The sequence below is a fragment of the Eumetopias jubatus genome, unplaced genomic scaffold (assembly GCF_037043125.1).
Source record: "Eumetopias jubatus isolate StellerSeaLion01/CBP00866 unplaced genomic scaffold, mEumJub1_p1.0 scaffold_3, whole genome shotgun sequence".
In the NCBI taxonomy this organism is placed as follows: domain Eukaryota; kingdom Metazoa; phylum Chordata; class Mammalia; order Carnivora; family Otariidae; genus Eumetopias; species Eumetopias jubatus.
Window position 1 is genome coordinate 161,327,489 of NW_028274809.1, and position 15,999 is coordinate 161,343,487.

The 15,999-nt window shown below is 37.4% G+C and overlaps 1 protein-coding gene across 5 annotated transcripts in view; it reads right to left on the minus strand.

Moving 5' to 3' along the window:
- Positions 1-15,999, minus strand: part of KLF12 (KLF transcription factor 12) — a 398,169-nt gene that overhangs the window by 89,580 nt on the left and 292,590 nt on the right. For all 5 annotated transcript variants that reach the window (XM_088021861.1, XM_088021863.1, XM_028106075.2 and 2 more), the window contains one exon: positions 12,923-13,058. In XM_088021861.1, coding sequence (XP_087877987.1) covers positions 12,923-13,058 — 136 coding nt within the window. The remainder of the gene's footprint in view (positions 1-12,922; positions 13,059-15,999) is intronic.

Here is a 15,999-nt window from a genome sequence, read left to right on the forward strand (position 1 = left end):
CAGGATCATGACCTGAGCCAAAGGCGGATGCCTAACTGACCAAGCCAAGCAGGTGCCCTTTTGGTGGATATTCTTATATTGTAAAACATTTACTGGTCTTCTGACTTGACTTGGATAAATAAGCCTCATTAAAAGATACAGTGAAAAATTAATATTTTAACCTCAAAATGTAACCTACCCAGTAAAAGCTGACAAGATATTTTAACCTCCTGAATTAAAAAAAAGTCATTTATATTTTCTAATCAATTTTCATGCTTGTATTTTCCTATCATGTATTAGAAAAGTTCCTCTAAATGTAGAATTTAAAATAGTTTTATGGGGCGCCTGGGTGCCTCAGTCGTTGGGCGTCTGCCTTCAGCTCAGGTCATGATCACAGGGTCCTGGGATCGAGCCCCGCATCGGGCTCCCTGCTCCGCGGGAAGCCTGCTTCTCCCTCTCCCACTCCCCCTGCTTGTGTTCCCTCTCTCGCTGTGTCACTCTCTGTCAAATAAATAAATAAAATCTTTAAAAAAAGTAAAATAAAATTAGTTTTATATTTGCATCAGAAAGTGGAAACTCTACGAGAATCAATCCCATGTTTTCTCTCACTTGTAACAGTGATGACACATAGAGAACAAAATGGAAGATAGATGCAGAATTGGAGACTGATACATATTTTGCTAAACTGTTATGAAATTTTAGCTCAAAGATTTTATTTTAAATTCTCTGTATAATTTTGCTTTATTTGTGTTTTGTCACTATTGTAGCCCATAGCTATAGAATTCCAGAGATCAGAGGAAAAAGGCAAAGTAGCTGATGCCATTTTTAGCCATTCTGTATACTATAAGAGATTAATCAATGTTAATTTAAGTTTAAAGACTGACCATAACTACATTTCGCAGATTTGGCTTATTCAGCTGGAATCAGCTGCTTAAGCACTACATTCTAATAATACCCTCTATTATATTTAGCAAAATGGAACACTTCTGAGAGTATAAACCCTGGAGATAAGAATTTATCCTATGAAATTCAGATACCAAGACATAATAAATGTACTTGTTATTACTGATTTAAAAAAAATACATTATTAAGTGACTCTAGGGGTAAGAATTTATGGGATCCACCAGAACCACCTAGAAATTTTATCAGAGAACATGACTAAAATTTGCCAAAATTAAGCAAATTAGATTTTTACAATAGGTATATTAGCTAATTTTAATGGCTTCTAGAGACAATAGCCTTTCTTTTCTAAAATATTAGTACGTTAGTCAACACTCTCCTAAAGTTCCCCATCTCCAGGGAGAAATATGGTCCCCACCGCACTGATGCTAGGCTAGGTCATATGGCCTTGCTCTGGCCATGAGATTTTGGCAGACGAGTGCTGTGAATAATGGCTTAAAATGTGTTTGTACAATTGGGGTTGCCCTCTTACACTCTAGCCACTGCCATGAGAAATACATGGCATAGGTCATCTGTTGGGTTTAGAAAAATGAGAGACATGAACAGCGCTGCTCCAACAACCTGTGGACCTGCCCCAACCGACCAGCTGATGCATGGAAGAAAAGTCAATGCCTATAGTAATATGCCACAGAGTTTTGGAATGGCTGTCTATATAGCATTATAGTGGCAACAGATGATTGATTTTTTAAAAAAAGGAAAAAAACACCTTGACATTGGGTTTGGGGTGGTACCATATTTTTCTTTTTTTTTTTTTAAGATTTTATTTATTTATTTGAGAGAGAGAATGAGATAGAGAGAGAGAAAGCATGGGCGGGGGGGTCAGAGGGAGAAGCAGACTCCCCGCTGAGCTGGGAGCCCGATGCGGGACTCGATCCTTGGACTCCAGGATCATGACCTGAGCACCCTGAGCCGAAGGCAGTTACTTAACCAACTGAGCCACCCAGGTGCCCCTAGGGTGGTACCATATTTTTCTTAAGGATTAAACTTTAAGCTTGGTGGCAGACGATACTGGTTTACTGACTCAGTTCTGGCCATTATTTTTCTTTCCCTTAGCCATATTCCAATAATTGGGAACATGCAAACCAGTTTTAGTCAATGAGATAGAGGCAGAAGTCATAGGTTGGGGCTCCTGGGAAAGCTTTTGAAAAGAGACCATAGTAGGGGCACTTGGATGGTTAAGTGTCTGGCTTTGGCTCAGGTCCTGATCCCAGGGTCCTAGGATCGAGCCCTCGGGCTCCCTGCTCAGCGGGGAGCTTGTTTCTCCCTCTGCCTCTGCCTCTGCCCCTCCCCACCTCATGCTCTCTCCCTCACTTGCTCTTTCTCTCAAATAAATAAAATCCTTAAAAAAAAAGTGACATAGTTGGCTAGTATGTTCCTCTGGTTACTTGGTTTGCACTTTTACTTCTTCCCTTCTGACTGGAATAAGGGCAATGCCTGAAGATGGAGCCATCTTCATACAACCATTAGAAAGAAAACCACAATTGAAGAGCAACAACACAGGAAGAGAGAAGACACCTTCAGAACATTCTGAGCACCTCCACCAGCCTGTCCCGTTCATCCTAGACTTCCTGTTATACTAGGAAAAGAATTCCATGTTTAAGCTCTCTAGTAAGGCCTATTGTTATTTACAGCTAAAAATAACCGATATTCGGAAAGATATGTAGGTGAGTAGATAGGTAGGTAGGTAGGTAGGTAAACAGATCAACAGAAAGAATTTTATTCAAGATCCAGAATTCTATCTAGAAGTAGTATTTGAGTCAGTCTAATATTAAAAATTACATTGATAAAATGATCCTTTTAGCTAAGAATATATAGTTACTTTTAAATTAAGTTTGGAATTCTTTCCTGCACACTAATAATTTTTCAGATAATCAATCAGAAATATTCTCAAAATTTGCTGGCATTTCTACCACTACTAACCACACATGGTTTGGGGTTTACTTTTTAAGGTAAGCCATGACTCATGATGTCTTACATTTCATGTAAGTGGATGGCAAAATATCACGGTAAAACATCAGCCTGATAAGAATCACTCTTATCCAAGCTATCTTTTTCCATCTGTATTATATTTTTCTATATAGCAGCAGGTTCCCCATGAAAACGTATCCTTCAATTTTTTACTTTCCTTTGATGCATGTAAGTAAATGTATTCAATGAGATTCAAGTGTGTGGGAAAGTGCTATAAAGTAAAGGAAAATTATGGTACAATGGCTATAACTCATAAAGAGTAATAAGAAAAGAGAGTGTCTAGAGTGTCTGACTGAAAATAGAAGAGATTATATCCTGGTGAATTGAGTTAATTTCAAATATATTACAGTATGGTTTTCTATCATGTGTACTCTCTCTGACTACATTAATAAATGAAATAGTGATGAATAGTTCTGGGAACTTGTAGCGAAACTTATTAATATTTCATCATTATCACGGATTATCTATGTCAACACACATCAAAAATGCATGAGAAATGACTACCTATACTCACAAGTTACACCCATTAGGAATATATATGAGAAATATAAATGGTGTACATAAATTTGCAATGTGATTATAGGTAGAACATAGAGCAAAAAAAAAAGCTACATAAAGATCTCACATAGAGAAGTATGTCAAGAAATTAAAAGCATATTAATACTTGCAATCAGTTTGTATATATACATATACCGTATGACCACATGAAATGCCAGCATATTTTAAATTATATTTAGAAACATATATGGAAATTACTAATACTAAAAAAATTTAAACATAAAAGTAGCAAAAACACATAGCCACTGTCAAATAAAAGTGGCTCATCAATTCTATCCATGATGTAACTTTGGAACCCCCTTCAAATAAAAACAAACACAAAAAGTCTGGTCTTTAAAAGCCTGATTTCTATTTTTAAACTGATCACCAAGAAGTAGTAAATTCACATTAAAATGAGGCATGGCAGTTTAAAAAACAAATCAACACACAGTTAACCCAATACTTTCCAAGTGGTTAGAAAGACTAAAATTAATCCGTTTATATTATAGTATATTAGAAGATGTTCAAGTCGGTCAAATCAAACTGACTGTTTAGCATTAGGCATAGAGTATAAAATGCCTATCATAGAGACGAGAGACATACATCACCCTCAAAATAGCAACACCTGGGTAGTGGCTCTCATGTATGTTACGTTCTTTTTTACTTCATTTTACATTTTTAACAATCAAAAGGTTCTGAGGATAAGCTCTTCCTTGGAACAATAGTTGCATCATTTTTAAGGAAAAGGTACTTAATGGCTACTAGAAGGTACAGAAATAATATATTTTTTAAAACTGTCTAGGATAATGGATATTTTTGAATCATCAGGGGATACAAAACTAGGTTTCAAGAACCCAGGCCAGAAGGAAGTACAAAGTAAACAAATGTTTTGAAAGGGAAAATTGGTTTTGCATTTTTTTTTGTTTGCTTTTTGTTTTGTTTTGGTTAAACAGCTGCAGATTCCCTCAGAAAAAGAGAATTTTTATCACAGCCTAGAGGGAAAAGTATGAGTGGATAAAGAGGTTCAGTCCCTAGCCCCTCTCCCTAGGGCTGGAATGTTGGAATAATTCGTTGGTATCTATGGAGCTCAGTTTCTTCTGTAAGATCAAGGAATTTTAACTAATGTTCTCTAGTTGGTCAGCGAGTTTGTTTGTTTACTCATTCCAGAATATTCCTGTCTTAGAGTCTCTGCACTTGTTGTTCCCTTGAATGCTCTTCCTTTAGATCTCTTTGTGACCTGACCTCACCCCTCTTCAGGTCTTTCCTAAAACACGGTCTTATCAGAGAGTTCTTCCGAGAACATCTTCATGAAACAGTGAACCCTCTCTCTCACCTCCACACAGCCTAATGCCCATATCCGGCTTCCCCTACCTCGGTCGCACTCAGCACCCTTTGGGATGCACAGTGCTCCACCTGCACAACCGTGTGCAGCTTCCTTACTCCTTGAGACCTACATTTGCTGTTCCCACTTAAAGTCTATCCACATCTCCCCACTGTCTACAGAATAAATTCATCCTTCCTGTTCAGGTCCCTACCCACCTCCCCAAGCAGCTTCCTCTCCCCTCTCCCTGCTACACTCACCCCTGCACCAGTCATTAGGAACGGCTGCACGCCTACCGCACATCAATGTTCTTACCTGTTCCAGACTGAGTTACATGTACCCCCTCTATTCTCTCACTGCAGCCCTTCTTATGCTTTTATCTTATCATGCTTTACTTCATCTCTTATATTTCAATGCTGAGCTTCCTGTGCTAAGGTACTATGAATCTTTCATCCTGTCCCCAGCATGTAACATGGGGTTGAAAAAATTAATTAACTACACATCAAATGAATAGATCACTTAATTTGGTACCTCATGAAACAATTCAAGTGTCAAATTATTGCCAAACTGGACCACACTTTTCTTAATTTGAGGAACAAAGAGAATCACACCAAACCAGATATATGGGACTGTGTGTGGGTGCAACAGTCTCCATCTTGGTATTAAACACCCAGGGACTGAGTTATTCAGTGATCACTATTTTTAATTGTTTTTTAGGCATGGGAAACTGATGGGCTGATGCAGGCTAAGCATAGACTTTAGGTTTTATCTGTGTTCATTCACTGAAAATCAGGAGCTTTTTCTGAGCTCTTTCAAAAGAAGAGCAACGAAAAACATTTATCTCCCCCTGGCGAGGGAACGAACACCTCTCAGATTTACCCATCAGTAGAGCCCATATCATAATAGTCACAATCAGAGATCTAGAGTTCCACCTACTGATGTGAATCATAGCTGTTTCTTTGGTAGGATATGAAGTGGGGGGATCTGAAGATGTCCCAAACATGTTAGGCTTATTAAATAAACCTACAGCTTCTCTTAATGAGACAAGAATCTAGGAAAAATCTGAGAGGAGAAACAGAAGTCCTTTGACATGTTGAGCTCCCTGGTTTTTTCTCTGGGCACAATCAGCTCAGCTGGGTTCATTCTAATCAGCAGATGAGGAGAGAGACATGATCCAAGTACTCTCAAATCTTTAGTCAAGGGGTGCAAAATAAGATGACACGGGATGATTTTAACCCTTGGACAAACTTTTCCTTTTATAGACTGACAGAATTCTGTAAGGGATGTTCATTTTTTGGGCTTGGGAATGTCAGCATGTATGTGTATACTAAAACACACTTGAAACCATGTTTTTCCCAACAATAATTTCTTTAAATAAAATAGTACCAGTGAAGTTTATAATGAAAAACATGAATATGTTCATATTTGATTTCCTCACATTTCAATATACTGTGTGTGATTTATAGAAGTGGAATAGCTTTAAAAAAAAAATTCTGAGAAGGTACCTGATAGAATTATTTCCCCCTGTAATGGATTATATTTAAAGTAACAATGAGTTTGAAGATTTAAAAAAATCTGAAATTATTTCATAAAATTGTGTGCTTACTGGGATTTGAAGTTCAAAAAACTTTGCTAATTTTAGATAGTTGGCAGTCTGAAGATATTAAAGCCACAACATAAAGACAGAAGCTGCCTTTATAGAGGAACATGGGTTTATAGTCGGACAAACTTGAAAATGAGTATGAGCTCTGCAAATTATCAGCTGTAGGACCTCTGGGGATAGAGTAAACGTCTCTAGGCTTTTATTTCTTTATCTGCAGGATAAAAACAGGATCATAGAGCAAATTAAATGAAAACTACATGAGTTTCCATAGTATCTGCCAGAAAGTAGGCTGTCAGTTATGATTCCTTTGTTTCTGCTTTCTTCCTCATCTCTTGCACTGCTCTCTACTGTAATTTAAAAGACATTAATGCAATCATACAGGAGGACATTAGGAGAAACAGGAGGGGGTGTGTTCAAGAAATTCAGAACAAGAAAAATGAAAACAAAATAAAAAAATACCATTCAAGATTGCTGACCCTTTAAAAAAAATGATTTATTTATTTTTGAGAGACAGAGTGATCGAGCATGGGGTAAGGGAGGGAGTGAGGAAAAGAGAGAGAATCCAAGCAGGCTCCACACCCAGCACAGAGCCTGACTCGGGGCTGCATCTCAACCCTGAGATCACGACCTGAGCAGAAACCAAGAGTCGGATGCTTAACTGACCACGCCAAGATTTCTGACCCTTTTTAATCATTAAATGCACTTTTCTAAATTAAGAACCATGATGTTTGAACTAGCAACAAAGTTTGAAATAACAATAGGATATCTAACTTCCTACCATACTTGTTCTTTCAAAGATCATTTACATGAAAATGTGCTAAAGATGATACTCTTCATTTCCAGAAATTCAAGCAGTTTTTAAGAAGGGACCTTCACATGAGCAATACCCAGTTGAGCCTTGAACAACTGGGGTTGGGATGCTGACCCCCTGTGCAGTCAAAAACCCACAGGTAACTTTTGACTCCCCGCAAGCTTAACTACTAATAGCCTACTGTTGACTGAAAGTCTTATCAATAACATAACCAGTCAATTAATACATATTTTGCATATGTATTACATACCATATCCTTGCAATGAAGTATGATAGAGCAAAGAAAATACGAAGAAAATCATAAGGAAGAGAAAATACATTTCCAGTGTTCTATTATGTTTATCAAAAAAAATCCACATGTAATTGGACCTGCACAATTCAACCCTGGGTTCAAGGGTCAACTGTAATAAAAACAGGGGGAGGAAGACGGTAAAGTATTTTGATTAGCTTAAATGTACTTGACAATGAACCATTTAAAAAGAATACATCCTTTTATCAAGTAGCAAATATCAGGGAAGCTAGCCAAAGCAAAAAATTACTAATGCTACTAATTTTGTTGCTTTTCTTTCCTCTGAGAGTTATAATAAAGATGAGAGAGGGTAGGCGCTTCAGATATGGTGTGAGTTTAACAGTAACATGCATGCACCAATTCTCAAAGGACTGACACTGAGTAACACAGGTATATCTCCTTAACATCTTCATCTGCTTCCCTCACCCTCTACTCTACCCTTTCCCATTTCGATCTTACTGAAAGTATTATACAGGTTTCCACCACTATCCAAAAGTAGAACGTTCCTATGAAACCTTTCATAACCCAAAATGGCATAGAGCAAAGAGGCAATGACCATTAACTTACATGGAAAAGTTTTTGAGCATTCCCAGACCCCCAAAATAACCTCCGAGGCCTTTGTGATGCCGTAGGACACATCTTGCTAATGGAAGCACACAAGAAATTGAGATAAAGCAAGGCTGCTCACAGACACAGCTCAAAGCTCTGGTAGCTTGGTGCTGAGATGCTGGGTGTGGTTCCCGGGGAGGGAACCTGGCGGGCCGCTCTCCCTGCTTAAAGTATGTGCTGCCTCTCGAAGGGCTTACTGCAAAAAATACTGAACACTATTTTTGCTGTTCACCTCTTTTTGTAAAGATGAAAATCCTCTTTGGCTCTCTTTCAGCTAGCAAAAATAGGTGCTAACAGAGGTCTTTCATAAAAACAAAGTGGCATAATGGGAATTTAGGAAAACGGGATGCCTGTGTCTAGATCCTTATTCTTTTAGTTTAAGGTTTGTTCCTGGTTACACTGAAATTTCTCTCCGGAGATATTCTCATTCACTTACACTTTAGTTCATATGAAGTTGATTATTCTACTCCCGTTAACAAATGAGAAGTATGAATGTTTGGAATTAGAGAAAAAGAATTAAAAAGGAGGGTCTGGGTAACACAGCCAAACTGTACCTATTTTAAAAAAATATCATTGTTTTGCCTGGAGTGAGAGTTAATTACAATAATTTGCTCTAATCATGCGCCTGTACTTCTCTTTTCCCAAACACTTATTTCATAATTATGTTTGTCAAGTTGTTAAGGGTAATGACCCTATTTTACCACTGGGGGGAAAAAAACCCAGACCAAAACAAAACAGATGTTCTATGAATTGCTGGAAGTTGGCTTTGTCAGAATTACTGAACACATGGTTTCTGACTTGGATAGTATCTGCACAATTAAAACAAGAAAAGGGCAGAGCATGTGTGTGGGCCTCTCTGTGGCTTTTTCCATTATATTTGAATTCACTGATCCTGAGCTGATAAACGATAATCAAGCGAATTAATGAAAATGGTTGAAATGATTAATTCAAGCACAGTTCAGGGACCTCACTATATAAATCTATACACATCAAAGTGACCTCAGGTTGTTGCTCTAGTACCAAGCGATGTTCTTTTTTATTTAAAGACAGAAATATCTGATATCTGGGGGGGGAGGATGGAATTTTGGCTAACAACTGCATTTCAAATCAAAGGAAACATTTCTTAAACTAAAAAATTAAAAGTTCATTTTAAAAACAAGTAAAATGCGAGGGCATTGCCTGGGTGACACAGTCAGTTAAGCGCCCAACTCTTGATTTCGTTTCAGGTCATGATCTCAGGGTGCTGAGATCCAGCCCTAATGGCAGGCTCCCTGCTCAGCCCTTGCCCTCTCCTTCTTCCCCCCCCCAATAAATAAATCTTAAAAAAAAAAAAAGTAACATGCATAACAGGCATTTAGAAAAAAAAAGTATTAGTATATTAAGGTTTATGCTATGTAGATATGCCAATGTCAATAAAGTAAGTTACCTAATTAAAAACTCAAACTATAATGATTATTGACAAGACTATGAACCTGAATGGGAAAGAAGACAAAGAAGAGTAACTACACTTCAGGTTAGCATCTTGTAGAGACAAGTTAAGGACAAGGTAGTTTCATCCATTTCTAGTGTCAATCTTCCCGAATATCCTCCTTCTTCATCTTCCTCTTTTTTTTTTTTTAAAGATTTTATTTACTTATTTGAGAGAGACAGAAAGCATGAGAGGGGAGAGGGTCAGAGGGAGAAGCAGACTCCCCGCTGAGCCAGGAGCCTGATGCAGGACTCGATCCTGGGACTACGGGATCATGACCTGAGCTGAAGGCAGTCACTTAACCAACTGAGCCACCCAGGCACCCCATCTTCCTCTTCTCTTTGATCGACACTTCACTGGTGGCCAATGAATTAAGAGGCCAGCCTTTGAACCCTTCCTAAACCATGACTCCTTTTGCCTTTGATTGGAAAGTCAAATGTGTACTGGTTGCCCAAGGCTTTTAAAGTATGCTACGTCTAATGAACATAAACCTGTGATGTCATTGCCTCTCTACCCATAGACATACTTCTCAATCTGACTCTCTCAAGAGAGTTTTGCAAGTACAGGGGAGAGGTCAACAGGTATCTTCTGAAATCCTCTCATCTTGTATGTGCCAAGCTGATGTTTTACACTTTTATTATTCAATGCATTATTTTATTGATCATAGTACACTGGAATTTTTGATTGTCTGACAGCTTTTGAGTTAATAGAAGGCATCAAGATCCAAAGGCAAACAGGAAAAGAGAAAACAGAAAATCACCAACAGCAATATGTATTAAAGAATCAAGGAGAAACTAAGAGAGGCGCAGAAACGTGCTGACAACTGTATACACTTAAATATAATCCTTGCTAGACACTTGTTAGACAACTGTATACACTTAATAAATATATAATCCTTGTTAGACACTTAAAAAAAAATCTGTACTTAGGTTTAAACCTAAGGGTAAGTTGGGGTAAACCTAAGTACAGAATTTTTTTTTAAGTGTCTAACAAGGATTACATATTTATTTGTCCCAGAATAAAATTTTCCTCAGTGTATTACTGTAAGTTTTGAAATACACCCATATTTAAGAGGTCTCTGCAGAGCATTCTCTTTGCTTCATCTAACACTATCTTCTCACTCGCTGGTGTTTACATACACACACTGCGTCTTGAATGAGACTTAATTAACTATTGATGGGTCCTGGCGTTCTTGGGCTTCCCAGGTGACGGCTCAGTATTCTTTACTAATCGTTTAATGAAAACACTTACATGAATAATGAATCTGGCATTTCCCTAGATACACAGGCAACTTTTGTAAAAGGCAGGCATATGCAGTTATACAAGATACTGTGACTTGAAAATGTTTTCACAAAGCAAGCCAGAGAGGTTAGGCTGAAAATGAGGCTCTAGTTCTTGAGGCTGCTATTAAACGTTTCACATTAAAATACACTATATATTATAAGCACATAATATTAAAAGAAAAAAATAGTTATATTTAAAAAGTTAATATCATTATTTGCTATCTAAGTCCCAAATAAAGTAAACATAATTTGGATTTTTGTAATTATAGTTCGCAACTTTAAAGTTTGAATTAAAAGAAACACACCCACCTGTGTACACACACACACACACACACACACACACACACACACACACTATGCATGTATTATAATGATACAGGAAAACAATATGACTAAATGTCTCTGAAACCTACTATTCCTCTTAGAATTGAAATTTGTCATCATCTAGTCTAATTTTAAAGATGGATCTTAAGATTTAGGTCACACAAAACCATATTAACTGTGCTGATCACTGAATTAGAGATGAGGTGACTCAGCATGACACCATTTTAAACATGATTTCAGCAACCCCTTTGATTCAATGCCTCTCTTGGCTCAAATGAACATTTGCTTTGGAGAAACTAAGTGACTATAACCAGTTATTTGAACAAAGGAGTGAAAAAATCCTTTTTATAGGTGTTGAAGTGAAAGAATATTATTGGAAACAAACATGACAGGTACTCTTAGGAAAAGATCTGTTTTGGGAGTCAGAAGTCTAAAACTTCGTCTTGCTACTACTTAGTATATGACTTTGCAGGAGTCATTTAACTTCTCTGATTCTGAGTGTCTTCATTTGTACAATTAGAATAACAATATTTGCCACATTTTAATTTCCTAGTTGTCATATAGTATACACTATTACTATAATTATAATACTAATTCTATACTTAATTGAAGCCTCTATGTGCCAAAACTCTGTGACTTGATTTTTATATCTTATAACTATGTTACATCCATAACAGGGCTATAAGGTAAGTATTCTGATTTTCTTAAAATCTCAGAGTGGTTAAATAACTTGCCAAAAATCACACAACCACTAAGAGCTTAAACGTAAATTTGAATTCAAATGTTTTTGACTCCAAATTTCTTTTTAGATCCTGTTTCCCCTAATATACCATATATATTTGTATTTGTGCACAAACACATATCATATAAATATTATACATGTATTACCTATCGAACATAGAAATGTATTATTCATTTTACATACACACATATGCTTTAAATTCTAAAATGCCATACTAACGTGTGTGTGTGTTGTTTAAAGATTTCAAAGACTAGTGCTCAGAGCAGAGTCAGTACTTAGTCAATATTTGGGAAAAGGAATTAAAATATGGGAAGTGACTAAGATCATTTTGAGTGAACTGCTAACTCATGTGTCAGCAACAGCAGTGGCTATTTAACTCCTACTCTTACATAAGATTATGTTATTAAAAACTATTCCAGAGAAAAAATATACAAAGACTAGCCATAGGTTCAATTCTAGATACAAAATCGACAATGATGGAAAAGCAACTATCTTCGATTAACAAGGATGAAATCTAACTCTATGGTCTGGATAAAAGGAAAGAGAAAAGATCTCTTTAAAAATTACACATGATTCTGATTTTTCAAAGTGGTGAAACATCGTCTTCCAAATTTTAAAATTTCAAAAAAGCTCTTCTGTACTTTCCTATCAAAACAAGATCATAATACTTGCCTTATTTTATTTCTCTTGACTGTTGCATATGAATAATAACAATGTTGATAATAACTGGATGGTGACATTGAAAAAGAACAATATATTTTTTTCAGAGTTAAGAAGAGGTAGGAGGTATTAGGAGAGATGCACAGAAGCCTCAATTCTAATAAAAGCATAGATTTTCAACTATGTAAAATACTTCATGCTTTCCCCTAATCTGCCCCCAAAGAACGTAAGCCTGGATGGAAGGATGCTGACGCGTGAGCCCGTTCCGAGCTAGAAGGACAAGTTCTGGGAACAGGAGGTACTGCTGCTTCCATTACCCACTGAACACCTTGGCGAGTCTTAGTTCATCCTGAGAACATGGTACTTACTCTTGTACTGCTCTGGCTATGGAAAGGGCCGTAGATCCAGTCTCATTAACGCTATCTAAGGTCACATTTGGCAGGTCATCATCGTCACTGTCACTTTTACTTTGTCTGGGAGATAGGCCTCGGGGGTCCATTTGTGCTGGGAAAAAAAGGCATATATAATGAATTAAAATTAGTGTGCAGAAAGTTAACCTTGTCCTGGACCAACATCAAGCACGGCATCTCTCTTCTGTGCCTATCGCGCACATGGACTTCTCTAGAAATCCCAGGAATTTGTGAAAGTGGTGCATTTTATGTACTGAGCATTTACTGACTTTTTCCCCTTGTTCATTTGATTTACAGAACCTCCATCAGCTCTCAACAATTTCAGGGGAGGATTACAGAATAGAAACTATAAAATCCACAACCTTACCAATTCCTGAGTGGTCAGAAACTGATGAGGTAGCTTGTGAGTTACCGTGCAACCCACTGGCTCTTCCTTCTTGTTTCTGCTGCCAGAGTTCTGGCCGTTTCACTGCTCATTAGCACATTCCCTGGAAGGTGGAGAGCCAAGGGAGAGGAGATTTTATCTGCCTACAGCTCTCTTAATAAGCTTAAGGAAGAACAAGGTTTCCAAGACTAGCATGAAGTTTTAGGTATTTTTCATACTTCAGTGGATACAGTCTCACAGTTCATTACGGTTCTAAGTGGAGATCTTAGCACACGAAAATGACAGAAGTAGCAGCATTTTAAATTTATGTTTTATGTGCTAGAAAGTGTTCATTCATCTCCATTCCGATTTCATTTTTCAGAAAGGCATTTCCAGATACGATTCTCCTCCCACCGTGAACTTGCCAACAAAGCAAGAAATAGCCTGATGTTCTGTGACCCCTGTTGACCGAGACCATCGGATCTTTCCCAACGAAAGGATTACCATCAACATTTAATATGTGAATGCATATTTTTAAAATTTAGATCTAATTTCCATTCCTCCTCTCTATGAACAGTTTTAGCATCCACCGCATCACTGTCTAGGATTTCCATCAGACCTCACCTCAAGCACAAAATAAGCACACCTTCTAAATTAAAAGTCCTGCACAAGCTATGCAATCGCATTATTAAAATATATGACTTCAGCCCCAGCCAGCTGCAGCCAGACCGTTGCTCTTCAAACCTGCCTATGAGAGATTTCTAAAACCACCACTCCTTATAAAGGAAAGCAAAATGCGCTTAAAATCATGGTTACAATGACATCTAGGTATGTTTATAATTTCTTTTTTTTTTCCTCAAATCATTTTTCTGTTACTGTAAATTGTACATTAGGTAGAGACACTGGGAAATGTTGATATTTCACCATTTTTTTTTTACCCACAAAAAGACAATTTCTCGTGATTCTACCTAATACTTATAATATGAACAGAAAAACCTCGAGAGTTCTAACATATTTCTAGCTAAACTTGGTTAGGAAGGAACTTGTATCTGTTGAACCTACTGCCTTAGTGTATTTGACATACATACTGCCTGTAAATATAAACATACCAAAATGTATTTTTAACAAAGGAAGTGCTTCGTAAATGTTAGTTGAAAGAGGAAATAATTCAAATAATCTAAAGCAGTGGTCCTCAACCAAGGAAAAAATTGCCCGCCTTCCCCCAAGAGACATTTGGCAACGTCTGGCTTGTCACAGTCTGATTTGTCATGACTCCAGGGGAAGGGGATGCTCCTGGCATCTAGTGGGCACGAGTCAAAGATGGTGCTAGATATCCTACAATACACAGGATAATCAGTCCCCCAAGACAGAGAATTATCCAGTCTGAAATGCCAAAAGCACCCAAGTTGAGAAACTGTGATGTAGAGATTTAAGAGTCTGGGCATACAAAAGTGTCACATCTTATGACTTTCAGTTGTATAACTACGTTGTAGTTTCAAAGCCACCAGCCAATAAATTAGACTATATATTGGATTATCTATATTTTCTGGCCCTGTCCTCAAATAAAACAAGTCATTGTCGTATGACTCAGCACTCACAACTTCTCCAAAATGCAGCATTCACTTTCTCAAATGCCAGGAATCATGCAGTGACACTCATTAAGAGTTTTTTTGAATGTTGTCCTTGTCTGACACAAAACACTATTTTCCATCCCATCTCTAAAGAAGATTCCCTAGAAGACGGATGTTGGAGAAACACTTTGTAGAGGAAAGTAACCAGGTCCACAAGCATCTGATAACAGAGAGCTACTTAAGCATGCAGTCACTCCAAAGACACTGGAAGCACCCAATCATTTAAGATTTATTTTGACTGCAGGAAAGAGCAACTCACTCAGGCCAACTTCTATTAAACAGAATGTGCTGGAAAGATGCTGAGCAGCTCACAGAATGGAAGGTAAAGATGAACACCTATCACTCAAGTAGCACAACACACAGGACTGATATAGGCATTTCAGCCAGGAATTCATAGATAGCTTCTTTTTGGGCAACCCTATTGTAGAATGATTTGTGTGACAGTCATTCATGACTACTCAAATCCTGCCAAAAAAATGAGTATCAGATCTATCTAGGCTTCCAAATCACATATTGTGTGGTGTTACATATGCCTGTAAATGTCAGCAACTTAACATTTAAAGTTGTTGAAACATCATGCACTAGGACTCCTTTGCCAAGACACTACATTAACAAACAGCTAAAGAACAGAGACTGTCCTAGCGGTCCCATTTTGTCCAAGAGAACTGGAGCTTTCAGGGATAAGTAACAGAACTCAGGGAAGACACAGGCAGTTAACCAATAAGCAACCTGGCTCTGAGAGCTAAAGTCTAATTGTAATACTGATTCCAAATAACTGGTGGGAGAGTTGATCATCTAAATTATGTTATGTTTATATCTTAATGAAAGTTTAAAATATGTTAAATAGGATATCTTTTTTGATGTACTTTTCAGGAACATCATAATTGAGGATTTCTTTCCAATATTTTCAATAAATATTATGAAATACATCTGCTACCATCATGCTGGGAAACTCTTTTTACCCATACCTTCAGCCAAGCTGAGGAAGTAATTAGAGAGGCTTTTTAAAATCTGCATTGCTGATTAGGTCAGATGATTAG